At 46.6% G+C, this 20,048-nt stretch overlaps 3 protein-coding genes across 9 annotated transcripts in view; 1 reads left to right on the top strand and 2 right to left on the bottom strand.

Moving 5' to 3' along the window:
• Positions 1–14,066, bottom strand: part of EIF3L (eukaryotic translation initiation factor 3 subunit L) — a 33,109-nt gene extending 19,043 nt beyond the window's left edge. Inside the window, exons 1-7 of one of the 3 annotated variants that reach the window (XM_021668738.2) lie at positions 13,979–14,066; positions 13,403–13,451; positions 11,180–11,390; positions 6,772–6,851; positions 4,154–4,215; positions 678–747; positions 214–287 (exon numbers count right to left, since the gene is read on the bottom strand). In XM_021668738.2, the coding sequence (XP_021524413.2) occupies positions 214–287; positions 678–747; positions 4,154–4,215; positions 6,772–6,851; positions 11,180–11,390; positions 13,403–13,451; positions 13,979–14,011 (579 nt within the window). In that variant the 5' untranslated portion in view covers positions 14,012–14,066. Of the gene's footprint in view, positions 1–213; positions 288–677; positions 748–4,153; positions 4,216–6,771; positions 6,852–11,179; positions 11,391–13,402; positions 13,452–13,713; positions 13,773–13,978 lie in introns of those variants that run through there. The other 2 variants (XM_064368025.1, XM_064368026.1) reach the window with 2 other exon arrangements.
• A 63-nt stretch (positions 14,067–14,129) lies between these two features.
• ANKRD54 (ankyrin repeat domain 54) overlaps positions 14,130–20,048 on the top strand; it is a 31,941-nt gene continuing 26,022 nt past the window's right edge. Inside the window, exon 1 of one of the 5 annotated variants that reach the window (XM_064368032.1) lies at positions 14,130–15,253. In XM_064368032.1, coding sequence (XP_064224102.1) covers positions 15,115–15,253 — 139 coding nt within the window. In that variant the 5' untranslated portion in view covers positions 14,130–15,114. Of the gene's footprint in view, positions 15,254–16,729; positions 16,790–17,379; positions 17,705–18,466; positions 18,674–20,048 lie in introns of those variants that run through there. The other 4 variants (XM_064368031.1, XM_012458925.3, XM_064368030.1 and 1 more) reach the window with 4 other exon arrangements.
• Positions 18,525–19,054, bottom strand: LOC135271242 (small ribosomal subunit protein eS10-like). Its single transcript, XM_064368033.1, has one exon. The coding sequence runs from the start codon at positions 19,052–19,054 to the stop codon at positions 18,557–18,559; it is 498 nt and encodes a 165-aa protein (XP_064224103.1). The 3' UTR covers positions 18,525–18,556.

Below are 20,048 nucleotides of genomic sequence, written 5' to 3'. Positions count from 1 at the left end.
ACTTATTTGACTTCCAACTTCCTATCTGGAGTGCTTAGGCTTCACTGTCTCTTCAGAAAACTAATTGAAATGGGAGTCTTCTGCCATGGGCTATTTTACACTACAATGAGGATATTTTTACACCATGCAGCTTTTTTACAAGAACGATAGTAACAGCTATTCCTGGCGTGGACCAGTTATTTCAAATTAGGCTGACGCTGACTAGATAGATACCTGGTAGATGAACTCATCGATGATATCCCAGAGCCACTGGTTGGGTAGTTCAAGGGGAGCAGGACCATCAGCATCTGTGTAGGAGACCACAGAAAGGTCAGGTTCAAAGCAATGACTCTGCCCATTCAGTAGGCTGCAGAATGCTTTGTAATTTCTCTCGCTCTCTCATTTATTTATTAATTATTATTATTATTATTTTTTTATAGAGACAGGGTTTCACCATTTTGGTCAGGCTAATCTCAAACTCCTGACGTCAGGTGATCCATCCACCTTGGCCTCCCAAAGAGCTGGGATTACAGGCATGAGCCACCGTGCCTGGCCTGTAATTTCTCTCTTAAAAAGGACCATGAATCACAAGACCTCCTCTCTTCCCACCTACACATTAAGATCCTGCTAAAAAAAAAAAGCTGAGGTCAATGCTGAACCTCATTGTAACCACACCCCCTCAGCCAAATCTCACTCACTAAGAATGTAGTTGAAGAGATTGCAATAGTTGTAATAGGATTCAAACCTCTGCTCCAAGGAAGGTCCCCCCTGTAAAGAAAACAGATATATCAGGATACAGATATTCAATCTTAATGTGTTTTACTCATGGTATACTATGACAGCTGTGTACAAATACATGAGAACTGTTATCTGTCCTCTCCTTCTTGGTATGTAAATACACAAGTCAGCAGGAAGACAGGAAGTCCTATAGCAGTTGAGGCACTGAATACTGTTAACACATGGTTAGGTTCTACAGCAACAGACCTTAAATGACTCTCAGAGCAGGCATGAAGATCCGGCAAAGCAGAAAGAAGGGAAAGCATTTCAGAAAAAAACACACTAGCGAAGGCAAAGAGTTTGGAAAATCGTGGCACTTGAAGGCTAGGGAGTTAGAGAAGATAATCCTTCACTGGGCTACACGGGACTACCGGCCAGGAATGGAGCAGTCTCCCAAAGCCAAACAAGAATCTAGGTCAGGGGGCCTGCAAATCTACTCCACCACCTGTTTTGTAAAGAAGTTTTACTGGAACACAGCCAGGCCCACTCATTACATATTGTTTACAACTGCTACAAAGACACAGCTGAACAGATTGGACAGAAACTATCATGGTCCTCGAAGCCTAAAATACTATCTAACCCCCCACAGAGAAGGTGGTTGAACTCTGGTCTGGTCTTTTTTTTTTTTTTTTGAGGCGGAGTTTCACTGTTGTTACCCAGACTGGAGTGCAATGGCGCGATCTCGGCTCACCGCAACCTCCGCCTCCTGGGTTCAAGCAATTCTCCTGCCTCAGCCTCCCGAGTAGCTGGGATTACAGGCGCGCACCACCATGCCCAGCTAATTTTTTTGTATTTTTAGTAGAGACGGGGTTTCACCATGTTGACCAGGATGGTCTCGATCCCTTGACCTCGTGATCCACCCGCCTCGGCCTCCCAAAGTGCTGGGATTATAGGCATGAGCCACCGCGCCCGGCCTAGCTGGTCTAGTCTTTATGTTGCCTGCATCTGAGAACCACTAATGGTTTCTGAGCTGGGGAATCATACCATGAACAATATATTTGTGGAGAAAAAACACAACTTTGGATTCAGCCCCACCTCTTATTACTGTGGGGTTCTCACAAGGTATTTAATCTGTCTGTAAAACAGGAGCAAAAGATTACTGACTAGTCACAATTAAATAAGATTATGTAGCTGGGCGAAGTGGCTCACACCTGTAATCTCAGCACTTTGGGAGGCTGAGGTGGGCGATTCACCCAAGTCAGGAGTTTGAGACCAGCCTGGGCAACACGGCAAGACCCCATCTCTATTTTTCCTTTTTAAAAAAATTATGTAAGGTGCTTAATATATTAACCACATTCAATGAAAAACTGCTCCCCAGGGGCTAAAACCTGGTCATTTATGTGACAGTCCTGGTACCTAAAAAAAAAATTACAGCATCGATAACTTCTGCTGAATCTTCATCTACAGACCAAACAAAGAGAATATTAGAGGTGGTAAAACCAGCTATACTATGGGCTACCTACAGTGTCAGAGTGTTCCCAAAGGAGCAATGTACACATAATGGCTAGATTCTTAGCATCAGTAGCAGTAGGAAATCTTTAATTTCTATCAGATAAAGTAGTCAGAGATCCCAATGGGATGCCGGAAAGGCATGGCCCTTACTCTGGCAGCAGCAACTTTTCCTACCACTATCACTCACCTGAGGTCAGGAGTTCCACAGCCTGGCCAACATGGCGAAATCCCATCTTTACTAAAAATACAAAAATTAGCCAGGCATGATAGCATATGCCTGTAATCCCAGCTACTCAGGAGGCTGAGGCAGGAGAATCACTTGAGCCCAGGAGGCAGAGGCTGCAGTGAGCCAAGATTGCACTACTGCACTCCAGCCTGGGTGACAGAGCGAGACTGCATTAAAAAAAAAAACGTATGCTGAAGACAGCTGAACAGGATTTGATGGATGTCATGTCAGAGGAAAGTCAAGAATGCCAAAGTTTTTGGTTCAGTTAGCTGGGTAATTAACGGTAGCCATTTATTGAGATGATTAACATGGGAGGAACTAGTTTAGAAGGAAAATAAGAATTCAGTTTTAGATGTGTTAAGCTTGAGATGACTCTCAGACAGCCAAGTGCACATGTTGACAGCTGGATATACAAGTCTGGACTTCAGTGGGGCAACTGATGCTAAAGATAGAGATTAAGTCACTGGTGTATATAAATAATACAGATGGGTTTCTTTTTTTTCTTTCTGAGATAGAGTCTCACTCTGTCACCCAGGCTGGAGTGGAGTGGTGTGATCTCAGCTCATTGCAACCTCTACTTCCCGGGTTAAAGCGATTCTCCTGCCTCAACCTTCCAAGTAGCTGGGATTTCAGGCACCTGCCACCACATCTAGCTTATTTTTGTATTTTTATATTTTCAGTAGAGACGGGGGTTTCTCCATATCAGCCAGACTGGTCTCAAACTCCTGACCTTAGGTGATCTGCCCACCTTGGCCTCCCAAAGTGCTGGGATTACAGGCATGAGCCATCATGCCCAGCCTTAAATAGTACAGATGGTATTTTAAAACACTTCAGGCACTTTGTAATTTAGAAGTCAGGAAGAACAGAATCTAGCAAGTGCCCAAAGTTGGGATAATGCAAGCTGGCCTAGATTCAAAGAATTTTGTCACTTATTAGCTGGATAAATTTCAGAACAAGTAACCTTTCTGCACCTCAGGTGCCAATTTGCAGGACTGACAGAATTAGGTATGTGAAGATGTATGCCAAGTGTCTATCTAGCCTTGTGCTTGGCATACAGTTTCAGAGAAATGGAGGCTCAATGCTCTGAAGGGGAAAAGAGCCCCAAGCAGAAGGTGCCTGGAAACACCTTGAAAGGATGGCAGCCTATAACCCAGTACATGGGTGATTGCCCAGTCCAGGAGAATTGTGGGGACAGAGAAATTTACAAGAATGCATAGGTTATATATTGTTAGTGTGTCTGGAACAGCTTTCTGGGTTAAATTATTCCTTCTACCATTTCTTTTTTGAGACGGAGTTTCGCTCTTGTTACCCAGGCTGGAGTACAATGGCGCGATCTCGGCTCACCGCAACCTCCACCTCCTGGGTTCAAGCAATTCTCCTGCCTCAGCCTCCCGAGTAGCTGGGACTACAAGCGCGCGCAACCATGCCCAGCTAATTTTTTCCATATTTTTAGTACAGACGGGGTTTCACCTTGTTGACCAGGATGGTCTCGATCTCTTGACCTCGTGATCCGCCCGCCTCGGCCTCCCAAAGTGTTGGGATTACAGGCGTGAGCCACCGCGCCTGGCCCCTTCTACCATTTCTTAAAAGAAAACTCAAAACCATGCCAATCATTCCTGGACACTGAACCAATATAAACAAGTGACTGTGTTCTAGGGACAAAAATGGCACACAGAGTTAAAAGAAAAACAAAACTGCTAGCGACACTTAAATACTTACACTGACTTTGGCATATATGTGCCTGTAGTATAATTCTTTGTATAAAATCAGGAAGACAGCATCTGAAAGAGATGGGAAGAGGGGCGCTTCACTATCCATAAAACTGGGGTATCCTGGCAGCTTTAGCCCTTTGGTGGGGAGGAATAAAGGTAATTCTGAACACTTAACAACATCTAAATTGCTATGCATATGCCCCAAGAATACATGGAATGAGAAAATCCACTTCTCCTTTGAATCCACCAACCTCAATCTCTGTCAATGAGATTAAGATGTCATTCATACCTATTGCCCTTTGCCATTTAGACACATCTGCCATTCAACTACATAAATAAACTGGCACGTAACAGTAATAAGCTGAGCATGGTGGTGCGTGCCCATTGTCCTAGCTATTTGGCAGGCTAAGGTGGGAGGATTGCTTGAGCCCAGGAGACAGAGGTTGCAGGGAGCTGTGATCACAATACACTCCAGACTGGGCAACACAGTGAGACTCCTATGGGACAGAGGAAGGGAGGAATGAAATATTAATTTCAGAATGTTTGTTAGCTTAGAGACTTACTCTGTTGCCCAGGTTGGAGTGCAGTGGTATGATGATGGTTCACTGCAGCCTCGACCTCCAGGGCTCAAGTGTTCCTTCCACCTCAGTCTCCCGAGTAGGTTGGACTATAGGCATGTGCCACCATGCCTGGATAATTTTTTTTTTAATTTTTTTTGTAGAAAAGGGGATCTCCCTATGTTACTCAGGCTGGTCTGGCCTCAATCTCCCACCCTCAAGTAACCCTCCCACCTCAACCTCCCAAAGTGCCAGAATTACAGGTGTGAGCCATGACACCCAGCCACAGAATGAGTTTTGAGCTCATTCTGTGTTTAGTCAATTAAGAGTAAGTGTTCAGGTCAGGCCTGGTGGCTCATGCCTGTAATCGTAGCACTTTGGGAGGCCAAGGTAGACACATCATTTGAGGTCAGGAGTTCAAAACTAGCCTGGCCAACATGGTGAAACCCAATCTCTACTAAAAATACAAAAATTAGCCAGGTGTGGTAATGGGCACCTGTAATCCCAGCTACTTGGAAGGCTGAGGCAAGAGAAATGCTTGAGCCCAGGAGGTGGAGGTTGCAGTGAGCTGAGATCACGACATTGCACTCCAGCCTGGGCGACAAGAGCAAGACTCCATTTCAGAAAAAAAAAAAAAAAAAAAAAAAAAAAGAAGTGATCAAAAAACATTAGCTATAACAAAAGAAATGAGAGACTTGTACAATGAAAACTACAAACATTGTTAAAAGCAACCTAAAACCTAAATAAATCAAGGACATCCCATTAAAGGAGTTAATAGTGTGAAGACGGCAATACTCCCCGAAGTGATCTTCAGATTCTAGGCAATTCCTATAAAAATCCCAGCTGGCTACTTTGCAGAAATTGCAAAGTCAAAAACGAAGTTGGAGGACTTAGAATTCCCAATTTCAAAACTTATTACAAAAATACAGTAATCAAGACAATGTGGCTGGGCACAGTGGTTCATGCCTGTAATCTCAGCACTTTGGGAAGACCACTTGAGGTCAGGAGTTCAAGATCAGCCTGGTCAACACAATGAGACCCAATCTCTACAAAAAATTTTTTAAATTAGCTGGGCAGGCCGGGCTTGGTGGCTCATGCCTGTAATCCCAGGACTTTGGGAGGCTGAGGCGGGCAGATCAGGTCAGGAGTTCAAGACCAGCCTGGCCAACATGGTAAAACCCCATCCCTACTAAAAATACAAAAATCAGTTGGGCATGGTGGCGCGTGCCTGTAATCCCAGCTACTCAGGAGGCTGAGGCAGGAGAATTGCCTGAACCCAGGAGGCGGAGGTTGCGGTGAGCCAAGATCGTACCATTGCACTCCAGCCTGGGTAACAAGAGGGAAACTCCGTCTCAAAAAAAAAAAAAGAAAAGAAAAAAATCGGTGTTAGGGTAGCTGAATATCTACAAGCAAAATAAGCTGGATTCTTGTACCTCACCCAGATATAAAGGACATTATCTAAGAAAGTGAAAGGTGGGAGGCTACAGAGGTTATTCCAGATTGATTGCAATGACCCCCCAATTTTTTTCTTTTTGAGACAGAGTCTCACTCTGTCGCCAGGCTGGAGTGCAATGGTGTGATCTCAGCTCACTGCAACCTCCGCCTCCCAGGTTCTAGCATTTCTCCTGCCTTGGCCTCTTGAGTAGCTGAGATTACAGGTGCTCACCACCACATCCTGCTAATTTTTATTTTTTTAGTACAGATGGAGTTTAACCATGTTAGCCAGGATGGTCTTGATCTCTTGACCCTGTGATCCACCCACCTCGGCCTCCCAAAGTGCTGGGATTACAGGCATGAGCCACCGCGCCTGGCCAACCCCCAAATTATAGAGGGAAATAGAAACAGATCAGGACAAAGATCTAAATTTCACCATATATGAGAGATCTCTGTCCCCTCTTAAATCATCCAGCCTTCAACAAGTTATTTTACTAAGAACCTACTATATACCAAGCACTGAGGAAACAAGATGGTGAGCAAAACAGACACAGAGCCTCTTGAGCTTCCTGTCTAGTGACTCTCAGCCATTGGATTCCACGCGGTGCACAAGGTATAAAGAGCTCACACCTACCGTTGCCAACCTGTGGAGCAATGGCTTCAGCCTCGGGCCAAGGGGTATTCTTGAAGAATCTTTCAGTCAGCTTGGTCCAGCTGGAAAAAAAAAAAAAACAAGCAAAAAAATTTCTAAAACTCCAGAAGAAGGACTGGAGAATGCCAACCCTAACATTTTACAGATGAGGACCCAGGCTTAGAAAGGGGAAGAGGTCACACAAACAGAGCTGAGGCCAGAGCCCTTCAAGTCCACAACTTTCCTCAACCCAACTCCACACGTCAATCTTTCTTAACACAATAAAATATTCTTTTTGTTATCAGTGAGGGACCCACCAAGCTTTTCAGGATAATCTCCTGCCTCTGTATCATTAACTATAGCCATATTTAACTGCTTCCTGTTTCCTGATAAAAGAACTACTTTCTAGACCTCCAGTCTTTAACACACAGCGTTTCCATCTCCTGGAGTACATCTGAACGTCTCCAAGCACAGAGATGTTCTGCTGCAGTCCGAGGCCGCAACAGACCTGCAGCATCCAGTTTAAACACTGCTGCCTATGCAATCCAAACACTGCTACCGGACAAACCCGTAGCAGGCTGCTGTTCAATTTTCTTCTCCTGATCCCCTCAGCAGCTATTAATACTTTCTTCCAATCTCCTCAAGCCCCACCCCTCCTGCTTCTCTGGCTCTTTTAGTCCAACATATAAACATGCTCAAGTTCCCCTAAAAAACACTGAACAGGCCAGGCAGGCATGATGGCTCACGCCTGTAATCTCAACACTTTGGGAGGCCAAGACAGGAGGATCTCTTGAACCCAGGAGTTCAAAACAAGCCTGGACAACATAGAAACGTCCTGTCTCTGCGGGGTGGGGGTTGGGGAGAAACACAGAAACAAAACAGAAAACACACCTGGAAACAGGCCAGGCATGGTGGCTCACGCCCATAATCCCAGCTACTTGGAATGTGGAGGCAGGAGAATCGCTTGGACCCAGGGACAGAGGTTGCAGTGGGCTGAGATCGCACCACTGCACTCCAGCCTGGGCAACAAGAATGAAACCGTGTCTTGGGGTTGGGGGGGAACCCTTAAAACACAGAAACAAAACACAAAGCTTCTCAATGACCCTTTATGTCCCCTATACTTACCAATTCCCCTTTCTTACCCCACTGCTCTCTAGCTGTTGCTTCCATCATTCTACTGAAATTGACCTTCCTAAGGATACTGAGGCCCTCTAAGTTACCAAATTCAATTGGCTTTTTTTCTCATCTGGACCTCACTAAAACATTTAGTGACACTCCCTTCCTCAAAGTTTCTTTTGTAGATTTTTTGGTTCCTGTGACATTTCTTTTTCGACTTACTATCTACTTTTCATTTTTCTTTCTGCTCTGCCTCCTATACTAGATCCTCTTTCTTTGCCTGCCCAGATTCCTAAGGAAACATACTTCTTAAGGCACTAGCAGTTGTTCTCACTAAATTCTCCTAGAGAAAGAGCTACAAGATGCTTGGCTTCAACTATCATCTATACCTGCCGGCACTGCCCAATACAGTAGCCACTAGCTACACTGCTCTGCTATATAAGCAAAAAGTTAAACTTTAAATTTCAGTTAGTTTCCATTTAAATTTAAAAACCAACACTTAACTCAGTTACTGGAAACTTGTAGGTCTATTTGGAATTACTTTAGTATTTGAATCTACTTTTCCAGTCATAAACTCTGTAAAATCTAAATACGAATCAAGTATTTCTGATGCATACTGGACATATGAGACTTAGTAAAAAAGAAAAAAAGGACAAATATCCCTTTAAATTTTAAATACTGATTACATGTAGAAATAATATTTTAAATAAATCTCCACTTTTAAAAAACTATAGCTGCTGAAAAATAAAAATTACATTCGCGTCTAACATATTTCTACTGAACATCACTGGTCTATTTTTTAATTTTACTTTGAGAGAGAAGTCTCGCTCTGCTGTGCAGCTCACTACAGCCTCAACCTTCCGGACTCAAGCAATCCTTTCACCTCAGCCTCCCAACTAGCTGAGACTATAGGTATGTGCCACCATGCCCTGGCTTTTTTTTTTTTTTGACAGTCTTGCTCAGTCACTCAGGCTGAAGTGCAATGGTGTGATCTCAGCTCACTGCAACCTCCGCCTCCCGGGTTCAAACAATTTTCCTGCCTCAGCCTCCCGAGTAGCTGGGATTACAGGCGCCTGCCACCATGCCTGGCTAATTTTTGTATTTTTAGTGGGGTTTCACCATGTTGGCCAGCCTGGTCTCGAATCGAACTCCTGACCGCCTTGGCCTCCCAAAGTGTTGGGATTATAGGTGTGAGCCACCATGCCCAGCCTGCCCGGGCTAATTTTTATAGGCACTAGTTTATATGCTTCTAATGAGAAATGACCTGGGGAATAAAAAAACCAAAGTCAGTGCGCTTGCCTTTCAGGCTGCCCACTCTTCCAACTGTGCTTTCCTTTCTTCATTCCCGTCCTAAAGTTTTTTAAGAAACTTTCGCTAGTGCTCTAAAACTTGCCTCCCTCTCTCCTGCCTTAAGCCCCTCACTCAAATACTTTCTTGTGAGGAGGCAAGAACTGAGGCTGCTGCAGACCCATACAGATATGGATTCATCATCAGTAGCACATTTTGGTGATGTCTCACTCCAACACCTTCAGCTGCTAACCTATTTTGGTGCCGCATGACTTGGATACGTTCGTTAGTGGTATGAGACCTTGATGCCTCACCTTCTTCAGCTGGAGGTGTTCAACCCCCATACGAGGTTTTCGGCCTTTCTCTCTCCTGCTTACTAACGAGCCCTCAGCACAATTCTTCTTGGCCAGAAGTGACTCTGTTTCCCCGAGCTGATCTCTCAGTTCACACTAAAGGATGGCTTGCAGGGGTGGGAAGCACCTTGGGGGCTGCACCAAGTAGAACTTAGGCCCAGGAGAGTGGAAAACCCTAAAACCATGTCTCAAGTTTCCTCTGCTTTTTCAACTAAACTCAGCTCTTTCAAAAACAACAAAAAAAGAAAACACAGGTCAAAGATCTTATTCATTGATCTAAGGCCTTTGGCTATTTGCTTTCTCTCCCCTATCCTTCTGACTTGCTTAAATTCTATTTCCTTGGTGAAGTCACACCTGACTACCCCAGCTCTGACTGACCTATCTTATTTCTGTCGCCCATTACACAATGGCAGCCCGCACAACCTGCAGAGCTCAACTTGCTCTGGTCTGTACTAACAGGCTGCACAGCACAGGTTAGAAATTAGGCTCTGGTGCCAGACACTGCAGGTTCAAATCTCAGCACATCCATTTAACTAGTTATGTGACTTATTTCTGTGCTGTTTCCTCATCTGTAAAATGAGAAAAACTCCTACTTCATGGGGTTATACTGTGAAGGGCAAATGAGTAAAAACAGGGAGAACACTCTGAACATTGATGGATCTCTCCTGGTGATAAAAATAAATGCTAATCACTATTATTCTAATTGTTAATAGTGATTTTAATTTAGGTTTTGTACAAATTTCTGGGGATAGAAAGTTCAACAGGCTGGGCATGGTGGCTCATGCCTGTAATCCTAGCACTTTAGGAAGCCAAGGCGGGTGGATCACTTGAGGTCAGGAGTTTGAGACCAGTCTGGCCAACATAATAAAACCCCATCTCTATTAAAAATACAAAAATTGGCCGGGCGCGGTGGCTCAAGCCTGTAATCCCAGCACTTTGGGAGGCCGAGGCGGGTGGATCACGAGGTCAAGAGATCGAGACCATCCTGGTCAACATGGTGAAACCCCGTCTCTACTAATACAAAAAATTAGCTGGGCACGGTGGCGCGTGCCTGTAATCCCAGCTACTCAGGAGGCTGAGGCAGAAGAATTGCCTGAACCCAGGAGGCGGAGGTTGCGGTGAGCCGAGATCGCGCCATTGCACTCCAGCCTGGGTATCAAGAGCGAAACTCCGCCTCAAAAAAAAAAAAAAAAAAAAAAATACAAAAATTAGGCCATGTGCAGTGGCTCACACTTGTAATCCCAGCGCTTTGGGAGGCTGAGGCAAGTGGATCATTTGGGGTCAGGAGTTTGAGACCAACCTGACCAATATGGGGAAACTCTGTCTCTACTAAAAATATAAACAAATTAGCTGGGTATGGCGGCACTGAGGTGGGAGAATCACTGGAAGCCAGGAGGCGGAGGTTGCAGTGAGCCAATATCTTACCACTGCACTCCAGCCAGGGCAACAGAGCAACACTCCATTTCAAAAAATAAGTAAATAAATAAAGTCCATCAAAATTAAATGTCCTCAGCCACAAGGATTCATAAAGACACCCCGTTGCCCCCGCCAAAGCACTGTTTATACTGCTTACAGAGTGCTTGCCACATTTGTAGGAGCTACATCACGAGGCTGGTCCCACCCAGAGAGAGGTCCTTTCAGCCAGCTGCCCATACCTGTTCTCATAGATGTCCTGGATCTCATATACCTTCTGGTCAATGACATCGCTGGAGACTCGACTGGCCTGTAGCTCATAGACTTTCTGGTCAATCAAATCCGAGACAGTTTTGTGGAAATACTGGATGAAGTTTTTGATCACCTCAGGGATAACCTGATAGGTTTGCTGTTCATACTGACGTTCATAAGCAAGGTCCTGCTTTGGATCTCCTGGAGGTTGGATATATCAAATACAGAGTGCTTTCAAACCCACATATATGATAGAACGAAATGGCAAGACCACCCCAGAAACTAAACTTAGGTCTGCGTAAAATTCTCTTTTGAATACTGGGATATAAATATTTCAGGTCACTCCCAATCTCGCTGTCCCTATTTCTTCAACACTATTACCATGACTTAAAGTTATTTTTTATTTATTTTTTTTGAGACAGGGTCTTGCTCTGTCGCCAGGCTGGATCACGGCTCACTGCAACCTCCGCCTCCTGCGTTCAAGCAATTCTCCTGACTCAGTCTCCCTAGTAGCTGGGACTACAGGCGCACACCACCACACCCAGCTAATTTTTGTATTTTAGTAGAGATGTGGTTTCACTATGTTGGCCAGGATAGTCTCAATCTCTTGACCTCGTGATCCGACCGCCTCGGCCTCCCAAAGTGCTGGGATTACAGGCGTGAGCCACTGCACCCGGCCTAAAGTTATTTTTTCTTTCTTTTTTTTTAAATATATGTGTATATATATATATATATATATATATGTTTTAAATAAAGACAGGGTTTCACCACGTTGGTCAGGCTGGTCTTGAACCCCTGACCTCAGCTGATCTGCCCACCTTAGCCTCCAAAGTGCTTGGATTACAAGCGTGAGCCACCACGCCCGGCCCTAAAGTTATTTTTTATTTTTATTTTTGAGACAGAGTCTCACTCTGTTGGCCAGACTGGAGTACAGTGGCACAATTTTGGTTCACTGCAACCTCCGTCTCCTGGGCTCAAGCAATTCTCCTGCCTCAGACTCCTGAGTAGCTGGGATTACAGGTGTGTCCCATCATGCCCAACTAATTTTTGTATTTTTAGTAGAGACAAGGTTTCACCATGTAGGCCAGGCTAGTCTTGAACCCCTGACCTAAAGTAATCCGCCCGCCTCGCCTCCCAGCCTCCCAAAGTGCTGGCATTATAGGCGTGAGCCACCACAGCCAGCCAAAGTTATTTTTTACTTATTATCTGTTTTGCCCCCTTCTCCCAAGTCTAGCAAGTCAGGAATCTTGTCTGTCTTGTACTCAGATGTACTCTCAGGGCATAGAACGGTATGCATTGGAGGGAAGAGAGGCAAGACTGTGGGAAGGGTAAGTGATAACAGGTACTTAAGTATTTCTTGAATGAGTAACTGTCACTTTCTAAATATACAACTTGTGGCAAGTTACTACTAAACCTTTCTGCTATATTTTCTCTTCTTTAGGAGACAACATTAATGTACATACTTTGTAGAACAGTTGTAAGGATTAAACAAAATATTTAACACAAAGTACTTAGAACAATGGATGACACTGATTACTAAATCAAGTCACTGTAACATTTCAGGAAACCTCAGACATCTCCCAAAAAGATTTTGTTCGGGCTTGGTTTGAATTACTTAAATTTTTCACATTAAGATTTTCTTCTTTCAGCCAGACTTGGTGGCTTACACCTGTAATCCCAGCACTCTGGGAGGCTGGAGCAGGAGGATCACCTGAGGTCGGGAGAGTTCGAGACTAGCCTGGACAACATGCCGAAACCCTGTCTCTACTAAAAAAAAAAAAACTGAAAAAATTAGCCGGGCTTGATGACGTGCGCCTGTAGTGCCAGCTACTTAGGAGGCTGAGATAAGAGAATTGCCTGAACCCAGAGGAGGAGGTTGCAGTGAGCCAAAATTGTGCCACTGTACTCCAGCCCAGTAGACAGAGTGAGATTCCATCCAAAAGAAAATTAAAAAGCTTTTCTTCTTTGGCTAACAGCTTACACAAGAAAACCAAAGCCAGTAATTCTCCTCTTCCGAGACTGAGGTGGACCTATGATAAAAAGCCTGGTTTATTAGGCTTAATACAACCCTCCCCACTGGGAGCTAATGACTGACTCCACACCTGGACCATCAAAGAGCAATTTTTAACAGATGCCTGTCAAAGCTGGTTCTAAGACATTCAAAAAGGAGCTGATCCCTACGAGTGCACAACCAGCCTAACCCGCGGTCTCACCTGTGTGCATATCATAGTCGCCGGGATAAGCATAGGGGTCATAAGCCGCCTAGAAGGAAAGAGACACAGTCAGAAACAGTCAGTCACCAACTCGTGAATTCAAAACGCTCATCTTACAGTCTAGATGCCAAGCAGACAGCTAAGGAGACAAAGGCGGGTAAGACAGTGTGCCTGCCTCTGAGAAATTCACACGCCTAAAAGGAAAGCCACAATAAACGGACAATGACAATTACAACATTACGGATGCAATGAGGTGGAACAAAGGACAAGAGGCTGTGGGAATCAGCGAGATTTGACCAGAGCGAGCCTACACCAAAAAAACTCAGGTGCAGAAACATCTAACAAGCTTCCGTCTCTCCCGGTCTTAGAAAGGGGAAGGACCAGCGAACACGCAAAGTGGGCGGGCAGAGCCAGGGTTGCCTAAGGGCCAGGAGCTGTGGGAGCAGCCGGAGGGTCGCGTGGGAGGTGGGCCGGAGCTGACCGCGGCTCAGAAGCTGCCTCGCGCTGGGACCCACATCAAGAGGTCCTACAGATCTCCCCGTCGTGGACCCCACCGCGCGCTTGCAGCCACCTTACCTCGGATTCGTAATCATCAGCAACATAAGACATGGCGGCCGGGTTCACGAGCACTGCCGGAAAGAGCGAAATGAGCAACCCACGCCTGCGTCCTGAGGCCGGAAGTTCAGCCCCACTCGGGCCTGCCGGGAAACCGGAAGCCTTTCCGAGGCCGCTGGCAATCTGAGATAGCCATATCGAGAATGAAGGGGAGCCGGGTGCGGTGGCTTACGCCTGTAATCCCAGCACTCTGGAAGGCGGAGGCGGGTGGATCACCTGTAGTCGGGAGTTCGAGACCAGCCTGACCAACGTGGCGAAACCCTGTATCTACTAAAAATACAAAATTAGGTGGCGCATGCCTGTAATCCCAGCTACTCGGGAGGCTGAGGCAGGAGAATCGCTTGAACCCGGGAGGCGGAGGTTGCAGTAAGCCGAGATCGCGCCATTTCACTCCAGCCTGGCCAACAGAAGCGAAAACTCGTCTAAAAAAAAAAAAAAGTAAGAGGATAACAAGTAGCCTGAATTTTTCTCTTCTTCAAATACAGACTTCTCAAAGAAGGTGAATCTATAATACTGGTGTAGATACAGATATAAGGATCCGAAGTAGTTCGGCGTAAAGGCGGGGCAAAGTCAGAGGACCCAGAAAAAATGCCACACAAAAGATGGCTGACAGCTTCCCGGGGCCGGCTTCTCAGGTGAAGAGATTCGGAAACGAGGGCCTGATGGATTTAGTTGTTTAAGCGGTTTGCCTGCAGCGAGTAAATTCTTCAAACATTACGACCTCACAAGACTAAACGGACTGGGGATAAGAGCTGAGATTTGGCCGGGCGCGGTGGCTCACGCCTGTAATCCCTGCACTTTTGGAGGCCGAGGCGGGCGGATCACATGAGGTCAGGAGTTCGAGACCAGTCTGGCCAATAAGGCGAAACCCTGTCTCTACTAAAAATACAAAAATTAGCCAGGAGTTGTGGCGTGCGTCTGTAATTCCAGCGACCCAGGAGGCTGAAGCAGGAGAATCGCTGGAACCCCAGGAGGCAGAGGTTGCAATGCGCTGAGATCCTGCCACTGCACTGCAACCTGGGCGACAGAGCAAGACTCCATCCCCGCCCCGCCCGCCCAAAAAAATGTTGAGATTTGGTCCTATGTAGTAAGAGGGCATGGAGAAGAGGAGCTCCCCTTCCCAAATTTTGGACGTTAAAGTTGTAGCGGGCAAAGATGAGGCCAGCTGTGTCGCGAAGCCTGGGACACGGGCAGCTCTTGAGTACACCATGTTCGAGTCCTGGGGAAATCCTCATGGTAGAGATGGGCGTTATAAAACAAACCAATTAAAGCCAGTGTATGAGTCAATGGCTTTAGTTTAGCCATCTGCCCATACACAACATCTAGTGGAAATCCGAGTTCCAGTCCCTACTCCGCCACTGATTTGCTGTGTGACCAGGTCGAACATGTCTCATGCTCTCTGGTGAAGAGATATACCTTTGTCACAAAGCCCTCCTCGCTTTTTCCACTGAGGCACTGCAACCTCCGCCTCCCGGGTTCAAGCGATACTCCTGCCTTAGCTTCCTGAGTAGCTGGGATTATAGGCACATGCCACCACACCCAGCTAATTTTTTGTATTTTTAGTAGAGATGGGGTTTCACCATGTTGGTCAGGCTGGTCTCGAACTCCCGACCTCGTGATCTGCCCGCCTCGGCCTCCCAAAGTGCTGGGATTACAGGCGTGAGCCACCACACCTACCTACCTTCGGGATTTTGCACTCACTGTTACCCGAGTGTAGAATTGAATGCAGTGGCGCCCCCACTCCAATTCCCTTCCTTATTAGACATCTGCATGGCACCTTCAGGTATCTACTCTGATGCCATCACTTAACATTCTATTTAGAATTGCAGTGCTCCGCCCCAACTCCCTATGCTGCGTTCTTGCTTTGTGTTTTTTCCTTGCGCTGTCACCAGAGGTGATACAAATTTAGAATTAATCTTTGCCCCGCCAAAAGATTACATTTTAACTGGATTGAATGGGAGGGTTTATACATGGAACGAACTTTTGCCTGGACACAAGACCTAGTCCCATGAGAGCTGGGCAACCGTCAACGAGTCTCTTGTCTCTGCTTCCAACTCCTGATCTATAAAATAGGGATGGTCCTTTTTGTCTACTTTATAGAAGTGTTTGTGGGATGCAGGATTGTGAGAAGTTTGACAAAAAGGTGCACCCTTGAAATGTTGCATGAGGAACACGTAACTTGTTTCCTGGTCTCCCATTGGACTGTGAGCATCTCAGGGGCACCAAGTCTGATCCTGAGTCCAGGACCTGGCAGGCACCTGGCTCAGTGACTGGTTGTCGAACTAAACTCTTGTTCTAATGTAATCACTTTGGATTATAAATCTTTGTAAATCAGTGATCTACGTTGGGGTTACCTAGAGAACTTTGACTAAAGTAAATCCATTGCATTTTGAAGCTATTTCTCACTGTAGTGATATCTCCAAATTTGAACACATTTTCCTATTCCCAGGTACATTATGCATTTGTAGGAAGTTGATTTTTTTTGTGTGCGTTAATTTATTTACATCTGTATCTATCTGCATGGATAGCGTGGCTACTTCATTTTCCTTTGTGAGTGCCTGCAAATTATCTTAATCTGATTGGCTAAAGCATCTACGCCTTCTTTTTTTCCTTTTTTTTTTTTTTTTTCGTTCTTTCATTAGACCGGCAAATGGAGAGAGAGAAAAAAAATGAGGGCTGGCGCGGTGGCTCACGCCTGTAATCTCAGCATTTTGGGAGGCCGAGGGGGGCGGACCACGAGGTCAACAGATCGAGACCATCCTGGCCAACATGGTAAAACCTCCCCGCCCCCCGTCTCTACTGAAAATGCAAAAATTAGCTGGGCGTGGTGGCGCGCTCCTGTAGTCCCAGCTACTCGGGAGGCTAAGGCAGGAGAATTGCTTGAATCCGGGAGGAGGCGATTGCAGTGAGGCGAGATCTCCACTGCACTCCAGCCTGTCCACAGAGCGAGACTCTGTCTCACAAACAAAAAAAAAAAAAAAAAAAAAAAAAAAGGCTTGAAACGCTGCTGTTTTATTGGCTCCGGTAGCGATGTACAGCGAGAGCCCTGGGCACTTCAAGTTTTTCATTGGTTATTACGTCTGCCAGCCACGTTGCCGGAAGCCCTGTCGCTATATCTTGCTTTTACTGTGCCCTCCCTTTCCGATTGGTTTTGGGAGGGGTTTAAGCTGGAACGGTCGTAATTGGTTCGGCCGTTCAGGCTCCGCCTGAGCCCGCCCCGCTCTGAGGCCGAGGTTGCAGGCCGGGCCCAGGCCCGCCCGCCCGCCTGCTGGCTGACAGCGCGACTCAGGGCGGAGGGAAGTGGGTCCGTTAGTCGGTCGCGAACGAGACTCCGGCGGCCAGGCCCGCGTGGAGCCGTTGCCATGGCAGCCGCCGCCGGGGACGCGGACGACGAGCCGCGCTCAGGCCACTCGAGCTCGGAGGGCGAGTGCGCGGTGGCGCCGGAGCCGCTGACGGGCGCTGAAGGCCTCTTCTCCTTCGCCGACTTCGGGTCTGCGCTAGGCGGCGGCGCGGGCCTCTCGGGCCGGGCGTCCGGCGGGACCCAGTCGCCACTGCGCTACCTGCACGTCCTGTGGCAGCAGGATGCGGAGCCGCGCGACGAGCTGCGCTGTAAGATCCCCGCCGGGCGGCTGAGGCGCGCCGCCAGGCCCCACCGCCGGCTCGGGCCCACGGGCAAGGAGGCGCACGGTGAGCGGCGCGAGCTGGGCGGGGCAGCCCGGGCGAGGGGTGGGGCCTCGGAGGACCGCGGGCCGCGCTGTGGTCGCCCCGACTCACAGCCGCGGTCCCCTGACGTATGCACTGAGGGCCACACTGACCCATGAGTCTCCTTTCAGTATTGATGGTCAGGATGGTTTTTTAAAAAGTCTTCCTGCTCTGAGCCAGTCTCCGCAGACTTCTCTCACTGGGTAATTTCTGAATAGAAACTTTCCATGACTCCGACCGATTATAGGTAGATAATAAAATGAGGCACTGGGGAACAAACACTTTTATTATCAGGGAGAGGGGAGGCCTAGTCGTACCAGCTTGTTTAAATGCACGGACTTAGATTGGACTCCTTTACCACCACATTTAGACCTTAGGCAAATGATAGCCCCTTTCTTTTGTTCCTTTTTTTTTCTTTTTCTTTTTTTTTTTTTTTGGTGAGACAGTCTTGCTCTGTCACCCAGGCTGGAGTGCAGTGGAGCCATCTCGGCTCACTGCAACCTCTGCCTCCTGGGTTCAACCGATTTTCCTGCCTCAGCCTCCTGAGTAGTTGGGATTACACGTGTGTGCGCCACCATGCCCGGCTAATTTTGTAATTTTATTAGAGATAGGGTTTCACTTTATTGGTCCTGCTGGGGTCGAACTCCTGACCTCAAACGGTCCACCCGCCTCGGCATCCCAAAATGCTGGGATTACAGGCGTAAGCCACCACGCCCAGCCAATAGCCCCTTTCAATCTTAGTTTTCTTTTTATTTATTTTTCTTTTTTTCTTTTTCTTTTATTTTTTTTTTCTTTTTAGCTGTAAGTTTATTCAATGGAAAATAATCCTCTCCAATTTTACTGAGGTGGCTGACCACGTCCACGACCAAATCCGCCTCTAAACTGGAATTCGGTTGCTGACCCAGACCCAGCCTCGGCTTTCTTGTCGGCACCAGGTGGTACAGCACTCCGTCTGTAGGTATCTCTGTCAGCTTCCCCTCTTGTGAGTCTTGCAGGTTGCTCACCTTCCAGACCTTTAGGCCGAGGCCTGCCTGTCTCTGGACGGCTGCGGCGTAGGGTGGCAGGCACGATCTCTGGGGGCAGATGGAGGTAATCACGGAGATACTGGATACCCTCATTGGTAAGGTACCAGTAGAAATGTCTCCAGGCAAACTGTTCCTTCACGTAGCCTCGGGACTTGAGAGACTGCATGGCCTTCATGATATGAAGGTTGGGCACGTTCTTGTCTGCCAGCTCCAGGTGCTTAGGCATATGGACATCCTTCTTGGCCACCATGACTCCCTCCTTAAAAAGGAGCTCATTAATCGCAATCCGGTTCTTCTGAGGCATCAACATCTCGGCGGCTGTAGGGGCCGGGGCCGGGGCTAGAAAAGCTATTTTTATTTTTTTTTAATTTTAGGTTTTTTGTTGTTGTTTCTTAGTGTTCATTGACTACAGTTTTTGGTTTTTTTTTATTGCATTTTAGGTTTTGGGATATATGTGAAGAACATGCAAGATTGTTGCATAGGTACACACATGGCAGTGTGATTTGCTGCCTTCCTCCCCTTCACCTATATCTGGCATTTCTCCCCACGCTCTCTCTCCCCAACTCCCCACTCCCTGCTGTCCCTCCCCTATTTCCCCGCAACAGACCCCAGTGTGTGATGCTCCCCTCCCTGTGTCCATGTGTTCTCATTGTTCAACACCCGCCTATGAGTGAGAACATGCGGTGTTTGATTTTCTGTTCTTGTGTCAGTTTGCTGAGAATGATGGTTTCCAGGTTCATCCATGTCCCTACAAAGGACACAAGCTCATCGTTTTTGATGGCTGCATAATATTCCATGGTGTATATTTGCCACATTTTCCCTGTCCAGTCTGTCATCGATGGGCATTTGGGTTGGTTCCAGGTCTTTGCTATTGTAAACTGTGCTGCAGTGAACATTCGTGTGCATGTGTCCTTATAGTAGAACGATTTATAATCCTTTGGATATATACCCAGTAATGGGATTGCTGGGTCAAATGGAATTTCTATTTCTAGGTCCTTGAGGAATCGCCACACTGTCTTCCACAATGGTTGAACTAATTTACACTCCCACCAACAGTGTAAAAGTGTTCCTATTTCGCCACATCCTCTCCAGCATCTGTTGTCTCCATATTTTTTAATGATCGCCATTCTAACTGGCATGAGATTGTATCTCAATGTAGTTTTGATTTGCATTTCTCTAATGACCAGTGATGATGAGCATTTTTTCATATGTTTGTTGGCCTCATGTATGTCTTCTTTTGTAAAGCATCTGTTCATATCCTTCGCCCACTTTTGAATGGGCTTGTTTGTTTTTTTCTTGTAAAT

The sequence above is a fragment of the Aotus nancymaae genome, unplaced genomic scaffold (assembly GCF_030222135.1).
Source record: "Aotus nancymaae isolate 86718 unplaced genomic scaffold, 86718_ANA_hifiasm-v0.15.2.pri h1tg000076l, whole genome shotgun sequence".
Classification (NCBI taxonomy): domain Eukaryota; kingdom Metazoa; phylum Chordata; class Mammalia; order Primates; family Aotidae; genus Aotus; species Aotus nancymaae.
The sequence above is the reverse complement of the archived record's forward strand: the minus strand, read 5'-3'. Positions and strand labels throughout refer to the sequence as shown.